Here is a 23,338-nt window from a genome sequence, read left to right as displayed (position 1 = left end):
ACATCGATGGTACGACTGTATGGAACCATTCAGTCCGGTTCGTCATTGGACCGACCTGGCTACAACAGTGAAAGATCACTGTTCACTAGCCTCACTTTGTTTTTTGTTGTTGTTTTCTGAGAATTACGTTACATTAAGGTTTGATGGACGCCGCTCAGAAATGTCACCATTAGTGCCATTTTACTTTGTTTATTGCAAAGGTTTACGGCAGCATTGGTCTTCTTTGTCAGATATTGTGCATCACTTGTTAGCGAGTACTCCGTTAAGGGAAAACACAGGTAAGACATCTAGCAGCCTCTTTGCAACATGACATTTTGCACTTGTATGGATTCGAATTACTGTGCTCTAATAAAGGCGCTGACGCAAACGAGATGAGTCGTTTCCTTAACGTCCTGCGGAGCTGGCTTGTGATGGTGTCAGTCATCGCGATGGGAAACACAGTGCAGAGCTTCAGAGATCACAGCTTCCTGTCCGAGAAGCTTTACACGGGCACGCCTGAGTTTGGTAAGCAAAATGTTATTAACTAACCTAAACAACAGTGTTCCCTTTTTTTTTTTTTTTTTTTCATTTGTATCAAAACGTTGTGTCAAAGCAACTTAATTTTAAGCTACATTTTGAATAAGCAATTTTTTGGAGACATTTCATCGCATGGTCTGGAATTATAGACGATTTTATTATCGATTAGGTGCTTTTTTTAAATATAATTACATATTTGTTTATAGATTATGGTATTGTACAGACTATTAGTCAAAAATGCATAGAATCATGCAATATAAATGTTATAAAATGTGCACTTTATTAAGTGAAATAATTATTTGAGCTCGAAGCAAAACACAAGCTTGTATTAGTAGCTGTGGAGTAACCCTTGAGACTTCCTTGTAGGTTATCAACGTTGGTTTTTGGGCACATTCCTTTTTACAGAAACTCTAAATCCTCCCAAGTTTCGGAATCTCGACCCGACCAACAGAGGTTTTCTATTGGGCTGCGATCTGGAGACTCACTAGGCCACTCCATGATCATAATATGCTTCTTCTTTAGCCACTGGCAGCACTGGGTCATTGTCATGCTGGAAGACCCACTCACGACCCATCTTCAGTGTTCTTTGCAACAACAACAAACAAAAAAAAGAGGTTTTCATCCAAGACGGTACATGGCTTCCTCATTGCAGTGAAGTACACTTTGCAGAAAAACACTTCTTTCTTTGGGTTACAGTACTGCTGTACTGCAGTACTGCTCTTCAGTCTTGAACACAGTGCAGACTGGAAGGTAAGAAATGGATTCCTCAAACCACATGGACACCAGCAAATAAATATTAGGTAGAATTCTGGCTGACTTGTAGGGGACCCAATAGTTATTTGACTCATTACTATAATCAATAAACAACGATTTTAACTTTACAAATTCAACAAGGGATCAAATAATGATTTCCCTTACTGTATATTTCTCTGCACTTTTCTTCAGTCAATGGTCTTCAAGCTCGGACATTTGGCATTTGGACGTTGCTGTCATCCATCATTCGCTGTGCTTGTGCCATTGATATACAGAACAGAACGTAAGGTAGCTTGTTTATTACATATTACATTACCGTGATCAGTATTCATGAGACTCTCACATTGTGTGTCATTGACAGGTTGTATCACATCGCTTTGTGGACATTCGTGCTGGCACTGGGTCATTTTCTGTCTGAGGCCTTCATGTACAAAACTGCACCTCTCACCATCGGGGTCATGGCACCTCTTATTGTGGCCAGTGAGTATTGTTCATTACAATTTGTAAATGTTGAACAGAGCCTGTAGCAGGAAGTAATTGCGTCATTTGTTTTTCCAGGTTTCTCAATCATAGCAATGCTGATAGGTTTTCAGTGTTTTCCAGAGACTCCAGAGGAAGTGGGAGCACAGCAGAAAAAACGGAACTGAGTGGCCCCTCATGTCAGAGTCCACTTGACATGTTTAGATTGATTGTTGTGTGCTGCTTCCCAGATGTCATTTTATAGTCTTTCCTACAGTGACTCAACCTTTCTCAGAACTCTATGTGAGAATTATCATGCTCTCAACATGTCGTAAAATTGGAACACACACACACAAGATTTCTTTAACAAAGGAACAGAAACCCCATTGAGCCCCTCATTCATGCTTGCTTTGTGTCATACGAAACACTGGACTCCACTCAAAAGTCATATGAGGTCCCCAATAGGAATAATTTATTATTATCAATGAGTGAAATCTCGTTCACAGCTTTTTGCAAAGACCTATAATTCCATATAATGATAAATTAGCAACTCCACCAATCACATGATCTGTAACAGAGAATCCACAAGACAAGAATCCACAACATATAAACTGAAACAAGTATCACAAACTATGCATTTCTCTGTAATGAGTTTCACAAGCAAAGCATATTTTTAATTAGTAAAATATTTGGTGTTTTTCTTGTGCAAAATAGCCGATTCAATGCATCTCCTCTTCTTTCATAATGATCCAAATATCAATCCTCAAGTTTCAATGTGGGTGGCACGGTGACGACCGGTTAGCACATCTGCCTCACAGTTCTGAGGGCCCGGGTTCAAATCCGGCCTCGCCTGTGTGGAGTTTGCATGTTCTCCCCGTGCCCGCGTTGGTTTTCTCCAGCGACTCCGATTTCCTCCCCCATCCCAAAAGCATGCATGGTAGGTTCATTGGAGACTCTCTCTTAAATTGCCCGTAGTTGTGAATGTGAGTGCGAATGACTGTTTGTTTACTTGTGCGGGATCCGGAATGACAAGCAGAAAACCTTCCAGCTGCCATGATGTGAAAACATATCACAGTGCTCTTAATCTTCTAAAAATGCTTCTGCAAAGTAAAGCTTGAACGCAGTTATGATATTGATCACTGACAGAAGTTCTGTAATAGTAATAGTTGTACTATTGTAGTAGCAGTAGAGCAAAATTTGACGTGAGAGGACATGAAAAGGTCACGCGTCACTTGATGTTTAAGCTATAAACTAAGAGGTTCTAAGTGCATTGTTTTTGTGCTTATTTTCGGATCTGTATGAGGATGGATGGATGTTGCGTCTACAGTGTGGTGTCCTCATGGCACAGCCGTTGAAGTTTACTTGGTTGCTACAGCCGCCAATCATCCTCGCCAAGGCTTTCACAGTGGAATGCATCCTATTTCTTCCTGTATTCCTACGTACAAGTCCTTCCTTTGGGATTTGCGAGTTGGTAGGCTTTCATCTAGAACAGTGGTCATGCCCTGGTAAAACAGAAAAAAAACAATACAATCAGTATTTTCTACATTTAGGATTTTAGAGGACCTGGGCCTTTTCCTCATTTGTACAAATTAGCCATATATGATTTTTGAAACACACAAATTGCCAGTTTATTCATGTACAATTGTTTTATTAATATTTTGAATTGGATTGTTTATAATAAATTAAATAACCAATTATTTCATTCAATCCATGAATGAAAAATGTTGATATATTGTTTTCAATTGTAGGAAAAACAGCTAAATTAATGAAACAAATATTAAATATAAAATACTTGCAGGGTTGGAATAAAGAGTAGAGTGGACTGCACGTGGCATGTGTGCCATACTTTACCCACCCCCAGTATAATGATAGAAAATCGAGTAAAACTACTCACAATGGAGTGGAAATAAGGCATCTGCAGAGAAAAACTCACCTTTTGTAGGTCTTTCTGGGATTCACGAGTGCCGTGTAGTCGTCATATGTTTACAGTATTTAAATGACATTAGCTTCTGGGTGGTAAAATTTAAGTTTCATTCCATTTTTGCGTCAATGGTCATTATGAGGGCAGCACAGTGACTAGTGGTTAGCACGTATGTTCTGCGCGTGCTTGTGTTGGTTTTCTCCTGGTAGTCCACTTCCTCCTACAATGCAATAACTTGCACTTTAGGTTGATCGCAGACTCTAAATTCTCCACAGGTGTGACTGTGAATGGTTGTTTGTCTACATGCGCCCTGAGATCAGATGGCGACAAGTTAAGGGTGTATCCCGCTTCTCATCCGAAGTCAGCTGGGATAGGATGCAGCTCACCCACGAAAGTGCTATAGAAAATGGTTGGACTGTTATTAGCACACTTCCCTCTTTGGTGGCATTACAAAAAAAAAAAAAAAAAAGAGTTCATTAATGAATTCAACCTTTAGATGCTCGTGACATACTATAGCACTTGGTGTTGGTTTTAAGTCCCAATTCTTGTTTTACTTTTGAGGCAAATTTTTCCCAAAAAAAATCTTAGGTTAAATTACAAACTGTACAACCTCTGGGGTGTTCGACTTTGGAGTTTCCAATATACCTTTAATTAATACAGCCAATATAGTAAAGTGAGCCCATGAAAATAAGTCAGTATGGTGAATCCTGGACAATTACAAGAGACAACAGTACAACTCTATTGGATGTGTTTGTCATGAACTTTACACTGTGCAAACACAATATTCAGAGCAATTATTCAACCTTAAAATTAAATGTGGTCGCAACTAGCAAGTTTTACATCGACAACAAGATATGTAAGCATTTGTGTTGATGGGGAGTTTATTATTTAAGAGAATGTGTCCCTACCTTGGCAGGTGTGTGTTTTGGTTTTTAGTGAGCTTGTAAGTTTATATCAGAACTGCCGCTGCCAGGGGTTGCTGCAAGATGTGCCCCCGTAGTCCTGCACCGATGCCTCCGAGCCTGCAGGCTGGAATAATAGCTAAGGTGTCATGTCTCTGAGAGCGCCCCCCCCCCCCCAAAAAAAAAAACTACATGCAACACCACAAGCACTGGCAAAGATCTAAGTCCAGAAAGCCCTGCACACCCAAATAAATGCTTGCTGCCTGTCCACTAGAACAGTACAGAGGTATTATTTTGGTTTGGTTTTTAGTATACAATCCTCTGTTTAACTCGAAGAAACTAACAGTTAAATAAAACTGTGTGTGTGCAGGATTTCTGGTACTTTAAATCTTTGTCATATTTCCATTTAAGAGGTATTAAAAGGAAAGATAGAGGTTGTTTTGAATATGACAACAGTGCCAGTTGAAGTTGTTTTTAAAAATCGTTTAGTAAACTTCAAAGTTGAATTTGAAAAACATGATTTAGATTTTGTTTGCGGTTTCACTGAAATACTTTCAATTAGTCGTATACAGTAATTCCCCAATAGCTACAGAGCCCTACCACAAGTCACAAAACGCTGTGAGTGATTGATGCCCGACCCAATAAGATTTTTTTATTGCCTATTGATGCCATAAGACTTTTCTATTAGACAGGGCTTTGGCCTGTCTGATAGAAGTTCAGCATCACGTGGTGCCAAGATGCCACATGATGGCGCCAAATCATCCATCCATCCATCCATCCATCTTCTGTACCGCTGTATCATGACTTTTATATTCGATAGGGCTTTGGCCTGAGCACAAAAACAGAGAACAGGCCAGCAAATAACAGATAAGTTCAAATTAAATTAAAAACAATCAGGTGAAATTCACAAGTAGAGAATAGCGAATATGTGGGGGATCACTGTATTACATTCAAGAATCCTGATTACTTCTTAGTTTTCCTAAGTCAATTTGTGGTGTTTGCTGAGTTTCATATTACAGTGAAACACAAACAAAAAAAGCTTGCTAGACTCGTTCGTGTAGCAGAAGGGCATACTTCATTGCTGTTAGCATGACCTCTCATGCTGAGGCCATTGGTTTGAGGCCATGCTGAGAAAGTATAAAAAGGGCATTCTTGCAAGTTTTCAACCAATAGCTGCTTGGAGACCAAGTAGCAGACAAAGCGGAGAGGTTTGTTTTCAGCATGCTGAGAGAGCACTGCATTCAGCCTGCAGCAGTGCAACGGAGGTTATGGTCAGCACTTGTTGCAACACAAAACACAAAGATGGCCTTAGACACGTTCTCTCTCCTGGGATGTGAAGATGCCATCGGCGATATACTTACACTCACTGATTGCCCACCGGCCTGTCGGTTGGCCTTTTGCCTCCGGAGGTTGGACTTAATGAATCCTGTGATGCAGACAAAACAGTTAGGACTGAGGAGATATGTTTCTCTGTTGACACGTGGAGGATACATTGATTTTCTATAGTCCTTGTCCTCATTTGGATGGTGGGTGAGCAGCAGCCTATGCCTGCTGACTTTGGGCAAAAGGAGGGCTACACACTGGTGAGGGCTGGCCTGTCAAGGGCGCATACAGACAAAACAACGATTCACAATCACATTCACACCTACGGACAATTTAGAGTCTCCAATGAACCTAACACGCATGTTTTGGGAATGTGGGAGGCCGGAGTACGCAAAGAGGACCCATGCCATGCCAGCACTGCAGAGAACACAAACTCCACACAGTAAGGCTGAAGATGAGACTTGAACACGAAACCTCAGAACTGTGAGGCGCACACGCTGCCCCCGTGTGGAAAAGTCTAACAATTTCTTCACAAAGACTAGTTACGCAATGTATGGGGTGAGCAGGAAATAGAGAAGAGGCAGTATTTCAATTCTACCACTAGATGGGAACCTTATCCCTCTGATTATGTGACTGACCTAGTAAAAGGAGATTAGTTCGTGTTAGTCATTGTTTCGAAATATTTCTTTACCAGTCATGATAGCTCCTATTAAAAGGAATATACACAGGAAAATGTTTCCTGCCAAAGTGCCCCATCGGTCAATAATCTTTCCCTGGGCGATGGTGAAGATGATTCCAAAGATCTGAAATAAGATCAGATTGGTGAAATAATAACATTTTCAACGTCAAGCGTTAACTTGTCACAAATGAGGGAATGACATCGTGCCAACCTGAGCTGAACAGTTGAGGAGACCGGATGAGGTTCCCTCTGATTCTGGATAGGTGAGCTCTACTGCAAATTCAAAGCCCAAAGGAAGGTAGCCTGTCATGAAGAAGCTGCAGGAACACAATAACGTATGTTCAAATTAAAACCCAGAAATATGAAATAACTACACATTTTTCTTGAAAACTAATTGCTATGGGTGAAATCTGCATCAAAATGGATGTGGATATCATAATTTGTTCAGTAGTACTGTGTTTTTCTTAGACTATTCAGTGCAATTACTAGCAAAACTGAAAAGTTTAGAAATCACAAGATACACCTTAAGGTGACATTTGGTCATATCGAAAGCATTGGAATTTATATGGAATTCAAAATAAGATTGGTTATGTGTTATTGTTGCTATTCCTACACATAACCGTATTCAAAGAAAGACAATATACCACACGTTTAGACAACTTTCACATAATCTTCCTTGATGTGCAACATTTGCTTGTTGTGTAATGATGACCCACCCTAAAACTCCACTTGTGACAAACACGACCCCTAGGTGGCCCAGGTTGAGCGTGGAGGCGTACACCAGCATCCCAATCAGGGACAGCACATATACGACCAGCGTGGTCTGTCTGAAGAGAGGGGAGGGGGCATATTTCATGAGAAATCCAGTTGAATCAGATTTAAGAAAAATGTCGATCCGAGTCTTGTGAGCTGGCTTACAATTTTGGGGCAAAAGTTACTCAGAAGACCTCAATCGTCCAGCATACTTTCACAAAACCACTTCAAGAAACCCAAATGACCTCAGTCTTTTTTTTTCCCCCCCCCCAAAATGTTAGTACATACTGTATATAAAGTGAACTGTTTCATCTTCACACTTTCTATTTTTACAGTATTTATCTTGATTTTTGCCTAATGTATTTCAAAAAAAAAAAAACTACAACCGAGAAAAATCTCTCTGACGCAAAATTGAAATCCTGAATTGACCTGTTGTGAAAGCAAGGACCATCGGCACAAACAGGCTTATTCTGGTCTAGCGGTTTTTTGTCCAACCATGCGTAAAATACTGGTTGTGTTAGCATAACCTCGTCCACGGATAGCAGTCTGGACCTGGCTCCTTTGACAGCTGAGCATCCAATTGGCATGAGAGGAATCCAAGGCATTTATCAAGCCATTACAGATCAATGATGAGTGAATATCAAAACAAAATGATGGTCATTGGTGAAACTGCACGCTGAAGACTGAATTTGAAGTTTAGCACAGGAAAGCACAAACCTTGAGATAATGCACGGTAGGACTACACTAGCTTCGCCTGTCAGTTTAAATAAGCAGAGAACGATAGCTCGGTCTTCAGTTCTGCTCTGCACAGAGACCTCTCTTAGCTCAGCTCCCTGCAAACAGATCATGTTGAGACATCCACGCGAGGAGACTACAGCAAATAACACACGTCTTGCTTCCGCTACCAAACCGTTCAAAATGTTGCAGGGGCTTCAACTTTTGTTGTTTTTTTTAATCCAGTACAGTACTACAGTTAAGTACAGTTCAGATCGAGTTAATGTTGAGCATTTAATCATTTAGAACTCTTTGTTTTCATACATTTATTGAGATACACTTTTAATGTAACTTCCGGATAAAATATGTTTCGATTGAATCATTATTGAAGTTTCTTATTATTACTATTTTAAGTTATTTTCCCACCATATAAGCGCAGTGTTAATGTTCAAACTGTGTATGATGTGACAATGGATTGCAATAATTTTAGATATACTTTTTTAGAATGTCTTTTTATTGTTGGTCTTTATGCTGGTACTTGAGAGCCGAGGTTGTTTTTTTTTAGGTTGTACTTTTTTTAGGGTGTCATTTTGAGAACCACTGAAACAGAACATTGACAAATATGTACACGGCTACTGAAGATGACTTCAATTCCCAGCTGAAAATGTTTCGGTTTCAATATTGGCATGATTGTTAGTAACTCATGCTCTAACCTGCTTGGAGACACTTTCATCTTTGGGAGGATATTCATAAACGTCCTATTTGTCCATGCCACTTTATTTTTAAATGTATTCATTATTGATTAATATCTGTATTTTTAATCTGTGATTCTGTCAGTAGATTTACATGCACTAATAGTCAAACTACCACCACGGTTCAACTACTACATTTAATTGGACTTCTATTTCTCATCCCATTTTAAAAAGGAGGTCATTCCATTTTTCGTCAAACCATGTCCACCACCCTAATGGGCGACATGACACCTTTTCAGCTTGTTTAACCACCAGCTGGGCTTTTCCGGTTGACTTATGTCACATCAAAACAAAGTATCTGCGGATAGCAACCTGGCACTGCGTCAAGAAAAACTTCATGACAACATCATTCATGTACAACTTGGTAATACAAATAAATGCATACTGCGATAGTAAACGACATTCTCGAGAACTTACTTGTAGGTTTTAGTCTTGTCCAGCCAAATTCCACAGATGAGTGATCCCACCATGCCTGCAATGACAATGGTCAACCCAATCCGACCTGCATTCACCTCCTCGCCCTGTGAAGAAAAACATGCTTACATTTGTTACATTTTGCACCCTGCATTAACTTGCGCAACAACAGCAGTTTCAGTTACCGATCTGTGTCACCGTGATTCTCCTGGCAGTTTTATATGTATCAAGAGTCGAGCTGAGCATACGACTACCACACTTCACAAAGAACGAGCGGTAATAGAAGCTAAATTACCCTGAAATAAAGCATATACGACAGCAGTAGACTAAGACTTACAGGATAGTGTTCAATGATCATTCGGTTCAGAAGTGTGGACACAGCATAAAAGCAGCCAACATTCAGTCCTGCGAATAAACACAAAAATAATCATAGTCTGTGTTGATATTGCATTCATACTGTATACAATAAAAGAATGGAACACCCCATAACGATTTCAGAGTGAAGCTTCACATGCCTAGAAGCAGAAGTTTTATTATTCATCTTCATATCGCTACACCAGCTGATAAAATACGATTGTGACACTTGCAGTATCTATACTGAGGATTCTACGGCACGATTCAGTACTCGGTGATAACAGTGAGGTGATTACACGATAACCCGTATGCACTTGCACGTCTGGTTTTCAGTCCACAACAAAGTAACTGTGCAGTATACAAAATGATTAATAGGCAGCGAATTGTGGGTGGGACGTCTGCGATATGGACTCACATTGTGCTATATCAACGTTTGGACTATGATTTTATTTTGATCTACAACAAAAGCAAGTAAGCAGTGTAGTGCATGTTTTATTTTTGGGCATTAAACAGTTGTGCACACAACCCTAGTATAATCATGAATTGTAGATGTGGTTCAAATCGACGACAAGAAAATGTAGTTAAAAATGTCTAACAGTTGGCAGTAGAGGATAGAGACCCACCATAGCTGACCACCAGCAGCATGAAAGGCTTGTTGCGCAGCAGCCTCCAAATTGAAGCCAGATAGGAGTAGCTCTCTGGAGGGATGCACCTGGCCTGAGCCTGGGCCTGCGTGGGAGGGAGCTCTGGTTTCTCTTGGAACACTACAAGCACAGTTTTAGACTGTCAACATTACATTTGTACACGTTTCGCACAGATAACCAACCTGAATTCATGACATCGATGGGGTGCTGACTACGCATTTATCGGACAGTAGAAGCACAAACAGAGGTGGGAGAGATTAGCAGATGGAATTTCCCGATCGGAAACTATTCGTCCACAAAGGAGGAGATGCTAAAGGAGTTTCCCTGATACAGAAATGCAAAATAATATGTTTCGTGGCTTGGATGAAAATGACTTTTTAACAACCCAAAAAGTTCCATACTTCAGCTTTAAGGTGCATCAAAATACCTTAATAAGAGCCACATATTGCACCAAGATAGAATATAAAATCCTTCCATGGGGTGAAGGAAAGGTGATGACGAAGATGATGATGACCACTATGGTCATCTGTCAGTAACCCAAAAGGCCAGTTTAACTCATCAAACATTATTATCTGTTTTTAATGGATTTAGTTAACATGTTATTTATTATCTTCCTCTTGCTGTTGTAAACCTTCTAAAAGCCATATATAAACAGTTAAAAGTTAAAGTTGACTGTTATTATCAGACTGACACACAGTGTAGATAATGCATAATACACAAATATAACTTTAAAAAAAAAAATAATAATAAATAAAATAAAATACAATTTATTGTTCAGTTTAACCAAAATGGAAAACAGTAGAAAACTGGTCAATCCTGTTTATCTGCTTATCCCGTTGAGAATTGCAGGTGGAACTAACGAGAGGCCTTTCCAGCTACTTTAGGAGTAAAGGCAGAGCAGACCACACCCTCACTTAGTCACCAGGCAATCACATTTGTGAATAGTTCATTGAATGGCAATTGAGTCAGCAATGTGAACTGCTCACTTCCAACAACCCTCCCGAAATAGGTTTGAACTTAAAATCAACGAGATCTGTGGTGAGGCTTTGCAAAGAGTCCTTGACTGTCTGGGACTTCCCAAATCTTCACTGAGGTTGAGCAGGAAGTCGGCTTCCAACTACAATTACATAACTTGGGTTTCACATTGTGTCAGAACACATCCCATCAAATACAGTAGGTGCACAATTCCATCAATTACTGCAGCACTGGCCACAGAGACATTGGGCAGTGTTGCCTGAGGAGTGCCACAGATCAAATCCAACCGTAATATTGTTGAGACGGCTTGATGACAATAGCATCCATCCATTTTGCGAACGGCTTATCCTCACTAGGGTGGAGCCCGTCCCAGCTGACTCCGGGCGAGAGGTGGGGTACACCCTGAACTGGTCGCCAGCCAATCACATGGCACATGTAAACAAACAAACAACCATTTGCACTCACATTCACACCTAAGGGCAATTTAGAGTCTTCAGTTAACCTACCACGCATGGTTTTGGGATGTGGGAGGAAACCGCAGTACCCCGGGAACACCCACGCAGGCACAGGGAGAACATGCAAACTCCACACTGGCAAGGCTGGATTGGAACTGTGAGGTAGATGTGCTAAGCAGTCGTCCACCGTGCCGCCTTAATGAGAATACTTTGCTTGCAATTCCCAACATGGCCTTTGAAATTGTTGTTAGTGGCGCTTCTGGGCAAAAATCCTAGACAGGTCTTAAACGATGAGCCTTGACTGGGAGTCTGCATTTGAGGACTTACCAATGATCACAAGGATGAAAATGATGGTGGCCACACCAGCGCTGATGTAGAACATGATCTTAATGTGGTGTGCCAGCTCCTCCACATTGTCAACATTAGGCACGAGGATGGGGGGGATCAGAAACCCAATCGCAATGCCCATCTGCAGGGGAGAAGCAACACATTTAAAATAAAAACAAGAAAACTTTGCCCAAGGATTGAGCATTTGTTACCTCCTGAATTACAACAGAATCTCAGAAGTTTCAACCACTTTTTCTCAACAAAATGTGGGAAGTGACTGCTTCAGTCCTAAAGCATGGTCCTCTAATCACCCTCATTAGAACTTCCTTATACAATCAGATATGAAGAAGAGAATTTAAAACTTCATTACAAGAGAAATATATAATGACAACCATGTGAGTGGATTTATTGCGGCAGTGCATTGCTGAGCATAATTATTGCATTCTCAACTAAATTCAAATTGGCCCAAATTTAGATTATTTTGGCTCGAAACTGGTTTATGCGCTTGATCAGCAAAGCATTATGATTCTTTATGGAAATATCTAATGGATGTGTAAACTCCTTTTTTTATGGACGTTTCATACATTACATAGAACGTAACCAAACACATAACGTCATGGTGTGGATGTGGATGTCAAGGACAATGCATTCTTTCATCCATAGCAGCAGGCTGTGAGACCAAGTTGAAAAACAAAAACATGCATGACAATGACCGGTATGTAGTGTTTGGTCTAACACGGGTAAGGGAGGCCATTACTTCAAATAACATTTGGTTTTGCCATCTTTTGAGGATCTACATTTATTTGAACAAGGTGTCTACTGTGTGTATATATATATATATATATATATACACACACACAAACACATGGTCAGAAACAAGCGTACAGTAGGGGTCCATTTCCATGAAAACAGGACAGTTCCGAAAGTTAGCCGAATTGTGACAATGCAATTTGCTAAATTCAGAACAGCCATGACATCATTTACACATTGTTGCTTTTCTGTCTGTCCATCATCTTCTTGCAGAAAAGGTCTATTATTACAGAACTGAAGGGAGCTGTAATCACACTACCTTGGAGCACTTACAGTATTATGACATGTTTGCCACACTGTTACAGACCATTTTTCATAATGCCTCGCATAGAATAACAATGACCCCTCCTTGAGCCGTCACCTTGTCGTGGTGGAGGGGTTTGTGTGTCCCAGTGATCCTAGGAGCTAAGTTGTCTGGGGCTTTATGCCCCTGGCAGGGTCACCCATGACAAACAGGTCCTAGGTGAGGGACCAGACAAAGCACGGCTCAAAGACCCCTAATGATGACGACAAACAATGGACTTCGTTTTCCCTTGCCCGGACGCGGGCCACCGGGGCCCCCCACTGGAGCCAGGCCTGGTGGTGGGGCTCGAAGGCGAGCGCCTGGTGGCCGGGCCTGCACCCATGGGGCCCGGCCGGGCACAGCCCGAAAGGGTAACGTGGGTCCCCCTTCCCATGGGCTCACCACCTGTGGGAGGGGCCATAGGGGTCGGGTGCAGTGTGAGCTGGGCGGTGGCCGAAGGCGGGGACCTTGGCGATCCGATCCCCGGCTACAGAAGCTAGCTCTAGGGACGTGGAATGTCACCTCTCTGGCAGGGAAGGAGCCCGAGCTGGTGTGTGAGGTCGAGAAGTTCCGACTCGATATAGTCGGACTCGCCTCCACACACACCTGGGGCTCTGGTACCAGTCCTCTCGAGAGGGGTTGGACTCTCTTCCACTCTGGAGTTGCCCATGGTGAGAGGCGCCGAGCAGGTGTGGGTATACTTATTGCCCCCCGGCTCGGCGCCTGTACGTTGGGGTTCACCCCGGTGGATGAGAGGGTAGCCTCCCTCCGCCTTCGGGTGGGGGGACGGGTCCTGACTGTTGTTTGTGCCTATGCACCAAACAGCAGTTCAGAGTACCCACCCTTTTTGGAGTCCTTGGAGGGGGTGCTGGAGAGCGCTCCCGCTGGGGACTCCATTGTTCTGTTGGGGGACTTCAATGCTCACGTGGGCAATGACAGTGAGACCTGGAAGGGCGCGATTGGGAGGAACGGCCCACCCGATCAGAACCCAAGCGGTGTTCTGTTATTGGACTTCTGTGCTCGTCACGGATTGTCCATAACGAACACCATGTTCAAGCATAAGGGTGTCCACACGTGCACTTGGCACCAGGACACCCTAGGTCGCAGTTCGATGATCGACTTTGTGGTCGTGTCATCGGACTTGCGGCCGCATGTCTTGGACACTCGGGTGAAGAGAGGGGCGGAGCTGTCAACTGATCACCACCTGGTGGTGAGTTGGCTCCGATGGTGGGGGAAGATGCCGGTCCGACGTGGCAGGCCCAAACGTATTGTGAGGGTCTGCTGGGAACGTCTGGCAGAATCCCCTGTCAGAAGGAGTTTCAACTCCCACCTCCGACAGAACTTTGCTCATGTTCCGGGGGAGGCGGGGGACATCGAGTCCGAGTGGACCATGTTCCGCGCCTCCATTGCTGAGGCGGCCGACCGGAGCTGTGGCCGTAAGGTGGTCGGTGCCTGTCGTGGCGGCAATCCCCGAACCCGTTGGTGGACACCAACGGTGAGGGATGCCGTCAAGCTGAAGAAAGAGTCCTATCGGGCCTTTTTGGCCTGTGGGACTCCTGAGGCAGCTGATGGGTACCGGCTAGCCAAGCGGAATGCAGCTCTGGTGGTCGCTGAAGCAAAAACCCGGGCATGGGAGGAGTTCGGTGAGGCCATGGAGAAAGACTTCCGGACGGCTTCGAGGAAATTCTGGTCCACCATCCGACGTCTCAGGAGAGGAAAGCAGTGCACCACCAACACTGTGTATAGTGGGGATGGGGCGCTGCTGACCTCGACTCGGGACGTTGTGAGTCGGTGGGGAGAATACTTCGAAGACCTCCTCAATTCCACCGACACGCCTTCCCATGGGGAAGCAGAGTGTGGGTTCTCTGAGGCGGGCTCTCCTATCTCTGGGTTTGAGGTCACCGAGGTAGTTAAAAAGCTCCTCGGTGGCAGGGCCCCGGGGGTGGATGAGATTCGCCCGGAGTTCCTAAAGGCTCTGGATGTTGTGGGGCTGTCCTGGTTGACACGCCTCTGCAACATCGCGTGGACATCGGGGACAGTGCCTCTGGATTGGCAGACTGGGGTGGTGGTCCCCCTTTTTAAGAAGGGGGACCGGAGGGTGTGTTCCAACTACAGGGGGATCACACTGCTCAGCCTCCCTGGTAAGGTCTATTCAGGGGTGCTGGAGAGGAGGGTCCGTCGGGAAGTCGAATCTCAGATTCAGGAGGAGCAGTGTGGTTTTCGTCCTGGCCGTGGAACAGTGGACCAGCTCTACACCCTCGGCAGGGTCCTCGAGGGTGCATGGGAGTTCGCCCAACCAGTCTACATGTGTTTTGTGGACTTGGAGAAGGCGTTCGACCGTGTCCCTCGGGGAGTCCTGTGGAGAGTGCTTCGGGAGTATGGGGTACCGAACCCCCTGATACGGGCTGTTCGGTCCCTGTACGACCGGAGTCAGAGTTTGGTCCGCATATCCGGCAGTAAGTCGGACTCGTTCCCGGTGAGGGTTGGACTCCGCCAAGGCTGCCCTTTGTCGCCGATTCTGTTCATAACTTTTATGGACAGAATTTCTAGGCGCAGCCGAGGCGTAGAGGGGGTCCGCTTTGGTGGCCTCAGTATTGCATCTCTGCTTTTTGCAGATGATGTGGTTCTGTTGGCTTCATCAAGCCGTGACCTCCAACTCTCATTGGAGCAGTTCGCAGCCGAGTGTGAAGCGGCTGGGATGAGAATCAGCACCTCCAAATCTGAGACCATGGTCCTCAGTCGGGAAAGGGTGGCATGCCATCTCCAGGTCGGGGATGAGATCCTGCCCCAAGTGGAGGAATTCAAGTATCTTGGGGTCTTGTTCACGAGTGAGGGAAGAATGGAACGGGAGATCGACAAGCGGATCGGTGCAGCGTCTGCAGTGATGCGGACTTTGTATCGGTCCGTTGTGGTAAAGAAAGAGCTAAGCCGAAAGGCGAAGCTCTCAATTTACCGGTCGATCTTCGTTCCTACCCTCACCTATGGTCATGAGCTGTGGGTCGTGACCGAAAGAACAAGATCCCGGATACAAGCGGCCGAAATGAGTTTCCTCCGCAGGGTGTCCGGGCTCTCCCTTAGAGATAGGGTGAGAAGCTCGGTCATCCGGGAGGATCTCAGAGTAGAGCCGCTACTCCTCCGCATTGAGAGGAGCCAGATGAGGTGGCTGGGGCATCTGATTCGGATGCCTCCCGGACGCCTCCCTGGTGAGGTGTTCCGGGCATGTCCCACCGGGAGGAGACCCCGGGGACGACCCAGGACGCGCTGGAGAGACTACATCCTTCGGCTGGCCTGGGAACGCCTCGGGATCCCCCCGGAAGAGCTGGATGAAGTGGCTGGGGAGAGGGTAGTCTGGGCGTCCCTGCTGAAGCTACTGCCCCCGCGACCCGACCCGGATAAGCGGTAGAGAATGGATGGATGGATGGATGGAGAATAACAATGAATCTATTAATTGATCATTAAAGTTCGAATTAAAGTGTAGTCAAATGCCCTTCCCTTGTCATGGCTCTCAAGTTGTTCCACACTAGACTCCTACGAACATACCTTTATGGACCTTGCTTTATGCACTGGGGCACAGTCATGTTGGAACAGAAAACACGCACGTGCACACACACACACACATTTTGACATACGACACCATACACCCTCTGCCAATGATGTTGAAGCCCGACAGGCAAATTGGCAAACCTGGACACACCTGGGTTCCCAGAACGCCAAGAGAACAGGCCATGGACACCTCCTGTTGCCCAAACCACAGAGAAGCTAGTTTGGATGGCATGCCAAGGAGGAAAACGGTCCCCACTGAACACACAAACTGTCCGACGAAGGCCACAGCAAACAAGTCGGGGTGAGCCGTGCTCGTTTTGATCCAAGCGCCGATGCAGTTGAAGGCGGATCCCACCACGACGACCTCCCTGAGGCCTCGGTTGTCCAGCAGCCACATGACAGGCACGATGAGAGGGATGTAGGTGACGAAATAAATCATAGACAGCCAGTTGATTTCCAGGTCATCGATACCATAAAAGTGCATGAAGATGTTGCTGATGATGCCATATTGCAGCCACATCATGCCGTTGCTCATGGAATAGACGCAAAAGAGGAAGAGCATAACCCAACGCCGCTTGTACAGTTTGGTCTCCATGAGCGGAAAGAGCTCTGTGGTTTCCTGGACAGAAGGGTCCGATTTGGGGCTGTAGTCTCCCAGAGAGAGATGGCGACGGAACCCTCCGAAACCGGTTCTGGCTTTTCTAGGTGGAGAAGATCCATCATGGCTGTCCATCCAGTCATGACAGAGCTCCTCCTGACTGCTCATGTTGCTCCCCTCCTCTTTCAGGCCTCTGCGATCAACTGGAGAGAAAAACAAGCCATTTACCTGACAGTCCTCTCCCAGTCAGCAGGTACAGCCCTTTTTTCAAGATGGAAAAAGTTGGCCTCAAGGAAACTCGACTGCTTATTTCCCTTGCTGCTGACTTTGAATGGGTATCTTTAGGTTGAGCTACAATTGGCAAGGCCGTACCTTCTCACCCAAAGTCAGCTGGGATAGGCTCCAGCTCAGCTGCAACCCAGTGAGACAAGTGCTACAGAAAATGGATGGATGGATGGATAGAGTTCTAGGTTGAGGTTTCAATGAGTAGCGCAGTGGAAAGCTCTGCTAAAAGTTACATAGCAGGTTACTTGTCCACAGTGTCAAAGCTCGCAAGATTACACCTCTTAGGTCCATTTTTTTTTTTTTTTTTTTTTTTATGTGTGTCTGTTATTGAAAAGGTCATACACTCCTCCTTCTAGGTTCAGTCACTCGTACACGATAGGACTTATCTTGTCTGGTAGTTTCATTTAATTGTGCTGCTAAAGCACAGCACATGACAGATGCAGATTGAGAATGACCCATACTGCAAATTCATCCAAATATGGATCGTTATGAATTAAGGGAAAGGTCAAAGGCTAAAATCTTATGTTTCTAGTTCAAGGTTTACTGGATTTTGATGAATGTCATAATGTGCAGTGACTGCAGACATATTCTCAACAGCCTTTTCGTGCAACACCACCATCCACTATGGCTGCTATGTTAAAGCTAAAGTTTATGCATTTCATTTTACAGGTGCAGGTAGCTCATAGTTATACATGGGACCACACGTAAAGATTATGGACCTCATTTTGCAAAAAAATGTCTAACCCAAACCACACACTCTAATTGCAATCACTCCCCATTTGTGCTAATAAAGCTTTGGATATTTAACGAGACTCGTTACACATGTATTTATAAAACCACATTATCATGTGCAGTATAATTACAGGATCCAGACTGTTTACTTTCAGAATGTTTAAACAATGGCTTACATCTTAAAATTCTGTTTTGTCCCTCATATTAGCTAGGTTACAGACCTGACTGAAACCACGAGTCACTTTGTATTTCCATTGGTCTGTCGTACTGAGGTGTGACCTGGCACGCTATAAACTTCATAGAAAAACAATGCAATAATAAATGGATAAATCCAAAAGGGTCAGACATACCATATTCTCTTCAATAGTGCCCCAAATCTGATGGGTGCAACTTAGATGGCTTTAATTATCTTTATTATGACTGATAAGACCATGTGTCACACTAGAAGACATTGCCAAAATACACAACACCTGCATTGCTTACAAGGTTACATTGGAGTTGAAAAAGAAAAGTGCTGCTGTATACAATGTGGAGCATTTGAGAGCAAAAGCTGCAAAACTCAACATTTCCACAGTGACCGGGAAAAAAGAAAAGAATGAGAGCATGCTTTGCTGCAGGGAAGGAGTTTTTAGAGTGGATTTATTTCCTGCAGGACAGTGGAGAAATGTCCAGGAAAAAAATGATGACAAAGAAAGTGACAGTGAATACGAGAGGACATAATGCAATCTAGATGTTTTTTTTTTTCTTGTATGGCCCGTTGTAATATACATCATAATTATTTAGTTATATATATATATTATTACTTGAGTCTAAAATGCATTCGTACAAATAAAAGCCTAAAGGCTGAGTAAATAAAAGCCAAGAAGGAAGGTGGTATCTTTCCATCCATTTTCAATACATTTCTATCCCATTTTATTTTGGGCGAGAGGCTGTGCACACCCTGGACTAGTCACCAGTCAATCACACGGTAAAAATCGACAAACAAGAATTCAGACCTTTGGACAATGTAGAGTGTTCAATGAACCTAGCATGCATGTTTTTGGAAAGTGGACGTCACACTGAACCTCAGAGCTTTGTGGCAAAAGTGTTAACTACTAAACTACCATTGCTGCAAAGAATCCATTAAATCATTCTGATCTTTTTCCTGATTTTTTATTTGTTTGTATTATATTTATGGCCTAGAAGTGTTTTTTTTTTTTTTTTTTATCCAACTATTTCCTGTGGTTATGATTTAGCGTAGGTAAACGATAGACTACTGGTCGTAACGTACAAATTCGAGTTACGGAACTCGCCTGTAAAGAGCAGGGTGTGGTTTTGTGGTCGGACTGACACGTTGCGTAACTCGTGGGATTGGTGGGTGTGAATTGAACAAATTACAGTTCTGGATTCAATCGATGTATCGTCGTTTGACACTAATCCAGAGGCTATTAGAGGTGGGCATTTCCACGAAGGGGCAAGGCAAGCAGATTCATATACAATATATTCTTAAATGTAAATGTATGCGATGGTGGGGTCACGAAGTGCACTTCATTTTAAGAAAATAGACGTAACTACGCCTATTCACTGTCGCGCTATTCTTCAACCAAACTAGCAAAGTACTGTAGTCAATCAAGGTAGAGCCTCAAGTTTGACGCGTAATCATTTCTTCGCCGGCTCGTTCCTCTGTGATTAAAAAAAATAATAATACTAAATAAATCCAAGATAGTAGCCACAAGACGGTTAACTATGGACCGCTCATTAACCTCGTCCCAGTTTCATATTTTGTTCGTCAACTCTTGCCGATTCAACAACAGACTGCATTCGTGTGTGTGTGTGTGTGTCCCAAGCTTGCTGGAAGTGGCGAAAATGTATATAAGAGCTATATAAACAGAGGAACCACGAGCAAGTGTAAAGAGTTGCACGAAAAAGTACTGCACACGTTCAAATATATTAAAGTTTAGCCTACCTCGAGCGCCATTATTGTTGCATTTAGCCTGACATACTGTAACATACACTAGCGCCGAGTAGGCACAAGATGGCGACCTAGTGCAAACATGGCGCGTCATTTCCCATTTCAGTGCCAAACCTAAAAGGATTCTTTTCAACGACAGTGCAGTAATGTATTTGTCGTTGTTGATTGAGAGACCGAAGTAATGCTGTTAAAATATTGCCCTGTGTCGACTGGGAAGACAAAGTAGGAGCCCAGTAAAATTACAACAACAAATTAATACATTTCTACCCATTTTCATGTAGGCCAACTACTAAAATGGTACAGTACTTCCTCAGGCATTTTAGTGCATTTATCAGTCATCACAAGGCTACATAATAGAAAAATTCAAGATTTTCATGAGTCGATCAACAATGGGAAAACTGTTAAATCTATTCTAATATCACAAATGTTCTCCCACAGTAAATGAATTGCTGACGTTAGAGAATGTGTGGCAGAGAGATGGAAAAACTTCGGTTTTACTGAGTCAATTGGGCATTTTTGAAGGTGTCCTAAGGTTTTTGAAAGTGCAGTAAATAAAAAAAAAATATTCATGCAGTTGAGTCACACACGGGGGTTGTTGTATTTTTGTTGCTAAAATATTACGTTACAGCCAAGCACTGTATAGCTATGCCATTTTCTTGCTTGTTTAAAAAGGACATACAGTCAACAAAATAAATAATCTCCGTCTGCAGTGATGCGGACTTTGCATCGGCCCGTTGTGGTGAAGAAGGAGCTCAGCCGAAAGGCGAAGCTCTCAATTTACCGGTCGATCTACGTTCCTACCCTCACCTACGGTCACAAGCTGTGGGCTGTGAGCGAACGAACAAGGTTCCGGATACAAGCCGCCAAAATGAGTATAACTCCGCAGGGTGTCCGGGCTCTCCCTTAGAGATGGGGTGAGAAGCTCGGTCATCCGGGAGGATCTCAGAGTAGAGCCACTGCTCGTCCGTATTGAGAGGAGCCAGATGAGGTGGCTCGGGCATCTGTTTAGGGTGCCTCCTGGACGCCTCCCTAGTGAGGTGTTACGGGCACGTCCTACCGGGAGGAGACCCCGGGGACGCCCCAGGACACGCTGGAGAGACTACGTCTCTCGGCTTGCCTGGGAACGCCTCGGGGATACCCTCGGAAGAGCTGGAGGAAGTGGCTGGGGAGAGGAAAGTCTGTGCTTCCCTGCTAAAGCGCCTGCTCCCGTGACCCGACCTCGGATAAGCGGAAGAAAATGGATGGATGGATGTACATCAGTGCTTCTGATACTGTTTAAGACAGCAGATAAGGCCTTGCAAGACTAATTCCCTGATGAACATGTTCGTCTTGCTCCTCCACTGCCTCTGGTGGCCATCTACGATATGTCTTTTTTTTAAATCATAACTTCAGAGAACCAGTAGTTGCATTCCAAAGGTTTAGTTTAAACGAGTAGCACTGGAAAGCTATGTTCAAAGTTACAAGCAGGCTGCCTCACAGCTCACCTGCTTGGCTGACTGGACACCTCTTTCACAATGGAACTTTTATATGTGACTTATTTCACTTCTCTAACTGCAGGCACGAGGCAGTGTAAAACCTGAGCAGGTTGAAAATAGTTTCAGCAAAGCTCCTGAAGCCCAAGCGAACAGGGCAGCGCAAGGTTGTGAGAGTGTGATGGTGATGAGTCATGAGTGTGCGTGCGAGTGCAAGGCAAATGATTGACACCTCATTGGTCTGGCCTTCTGCCTCTGATGGGTTGTTCTTCCTCAGGTGTGTTGGTTTCTTTAAAAAAAAAAAAAAAAAAAAAACTGCATACTCCCATTTTATGTTCAAACTGTTTATAATGTTACATTGGATTACTATAATATTAAACGTGTACTGCCAGTCAAAGGTCACTGGTAGTGAATGATATGAATAAACCTCTGCTTAGTTTTTTGGGAACACTTGGGGCTGCTACATTTCTGTAGAGCTTTTTTACTACTTGGTGTGAAACGTTTGCGAACCACTGCACGACATTTTCTTGCAGAGTGAAAAAGTGAAAAGCTTCCACGCTTCCAACCAACAACACAAGAAAATGTGTTTGGGTGAGAGATCACAAACAGACAGCGGAGGAGACCTCCTGGAACTCACCTGATTCCCAAAGACTCCAACGGAGCAGGCGGTGGAGACCTCATCCGCTCCGAACCACACCGAGGCCAAACGAGAGGGCATCCCCAGGATGAACACCTGAGCCAGGGAGCTCGCGAACTGGCCCAGCATGGTGACCCAGAAGAGGCCGGGCCTGACGCTGAACACTTTGGTCCACGTCCCCACGCAGTTGAGCGCGTTGGCCAGCAGCGCCGTGACGCGCAAACCCTTCTGGTCCAGCAGCCAGGTGACGGGGAAGATGAAGGGGATGTAGGTGAGCATGTAGACCATGGACAGCCAGTCCACGGCGAACGCGTCCACCTGGTAGAACTTGACGATGATGTTGCTGATGATGCCGTACTGGATCCACTGGTACGCGTTGCTCAGCGAGTACGCGCTGAAAAGGAACACGATCGCCCAGCGCTTCAAGTACACGCGAGTCGTGGGAGCAGGACCGCTCTCGCCGTTCGGGACGGTGCGGTACTCCGCTCGCTCAATTGGACCTTTCGATTCTGCGGGAAGACCCTCCTCCCGAGCGCTTATCTTACTGTCTCCCATGTTTATTCTCTGCGCAAAACAGTCGCAATAGTCTAAATAACTGAGCGCTGTTTTCAACCTGAGCCCACTAAAAACTCCAGGACCTCACCGACTAACCCTAACCCTTAGACCCGATCGAGAAATGTGCACAGGCAACTAAGCACGAACTTGTGACACCACGCTCCTGCAGAGATGAGATAAGAAACTACAATGAGCTGGAAGGAACTGCGAGGGTGGTATCCCTCCTGGTAGCTTCTCACGCATGGAAATTGACGTTGCGCTACCTGCTGGTGAAGTCGGTACAATGCAGTCACGCAAACCATTTGACAAAAATACCGAGAATGGCCAAGAAAATGGAAACCTTCACCCTATAGGTGGAAAAACGTCAGCATGGACTGAATGTAAATCCATGCAAATATTTCAAGTGGAGTATAATTCAAATAGAACACAATAGATAGTGGAGCTCGTGGGCCATTTACAGCTCACTCCTTCCTTTAAACCGGTCCAGCAAGCATTTCAATTACCAATGTAATGTAATTAGGCCATTTCCCC

At 44.3% G+C, this 23,338-nt stretch overlaps 2 protein-coding genes across 8 annotated transcripts; one reads left to right on the top strand and one right to left on the bottom strand.

Annotated features, from left to right (window-relative positions):
- Positions 1–28: 28 nt before the first annotated feature.
- erg28 (ergosterol biosynthesis 28 homolog) lies at positions 29–2,998 on the top strand. 2 transcript variants are annotated; one of them, XM_061794742.1, is made up of 6 exons: positions 47–138; positions 231–278; positions 355–504; positions 1,462–1,552; positions 1,631–1,749; positions 1,828–2,998. In XM_061794742.1, exons 3-6 carry the CDS (start codon positions 372–374, stop codon positions 1,914–1,916), a joined length of 432 nt encoding a protein of 143 aa, XP_061650726.1. In that variant the 5' UTR covers positions 47–138; positions 231–278; positions 355–371; the 3' UTR covers positions 1,917–2,998. The 2 variants fall into 2 exon arrangements, with proteins under 2 accessions (XP_061650723.1, XP_061650726.1); XM_061794739.1 differs by having other exon boundaries at positions 29–278.
- Positions 2,174–23,048, bottom strand: flvcr2a (FLVCR choline and putative heme transporter 2a). Of its 6 annotated transcripts, XM_061794728.1 has the most exons (12): positions 20,138–20,267; positions 16,729–17,378; positions 11,942–12,083; positions 10,164–10,304; positions 9,524–9,591; positions 9,190–9,293; positions 7,270–7,380; positions 6,765–6,870; positions 6,566–6,677; positions 5,913–5,977; positions 4,558–4,678; positions 2,174–3,230 (listed from the first exon to the last, which is right to left on the bottom strand). In XM_061794728.1, exons 1-11 carry the CDS (start codon positions 20,235–20,237, stop codon positions 4,604–4,606), a joined length of 1,674 nt encoding a protein of 557 aa, XP_061650712.1. In that variant the 5' UTR covers positions 20,238–20,267; the 3' UTR covers positions 2,174–3,230; positions 4,558–4,603. The 6 variants fall into 6 exon arrangements, with proteins under 6 accessions (XP_061650712.1, XP_061650711.1, XP_061650714.1 ...); XM_061794727.1 differs by lacking the exon at positions 4,558–4,678; XM_061794729.1 differs by lacking the exons at positions 2,174–3,230; positions 4,558–4,678; positions 20,138–20,267 and adding exons at positions 4,692–5,380; positions 22,253–22,277.
- Between the last annotated feature and the right edge of the window lie 290 nt (positions 23,049–23,338).

Source organism: Phyllopteryx taeniolatus, chromosome 13 (genome assembly GCF_024500385.1).
Source record: "Phyllopteryx taeniolatus isolate TA_2022b chromosome 13, UOR_Ptae_1.2, whole genome shotgun sequence".
NCBI lineage: Eukaryota > Metazoa > Chordata > Actinopteri > Syngnathiformes > Syngnathidae > Phyllopteryx > Phyllopteryx taeniolatus.
Note: the sequence above shows the minus strand (reverse complement) of the source record. Positions and strands in the feature narration are given on the sequence as shown.

Bases quoted from the DNA above. Each gene is read 5' to 3' on its own strand.
- erg28 (XM_061794739.1), top strand. From the start codon at position 161: ATGTCACCATTAGTGCCATTTTACTTTGTTTATTGCAAAGGTTTACGG. The intron at 1,553-1,630 runs GTAAGGTAGCTT...TGTCATTGACAG, and splicing joins ATTGATATACAGAACAGAAC to GTTGTATCACATCGCTTTGT. The intron at 1,750-1,827 runs GTGAGTATTGTT...TTGTTTTTCCAG, and splicing joins GGCACCTCTTATTGTGGCCA to GTTTCTCAATCATAGCAATG.
- flvcr2a (XM_061794726.1), bottom strand. From the start codon at position 20,237: ATGACGCGCCATGTTTGCACTAGGTCGCCATCTTGTGCCTACTCGGCG. The intron at 7,381-9,189 runs GTAAGTTCTCGA...CCCTCTCTTCAG, and splicing joins GACAAGACTAAAACCTACAA to ACAGACCACGCTGGTCGTAT. The intron at 5,978-6,565 runs GTAAAGAAATAT...TCTGCATCACAG, and splicing joins AATAGGAGCTATCATGACTG to GATTCATTAAGTCCAACCTC.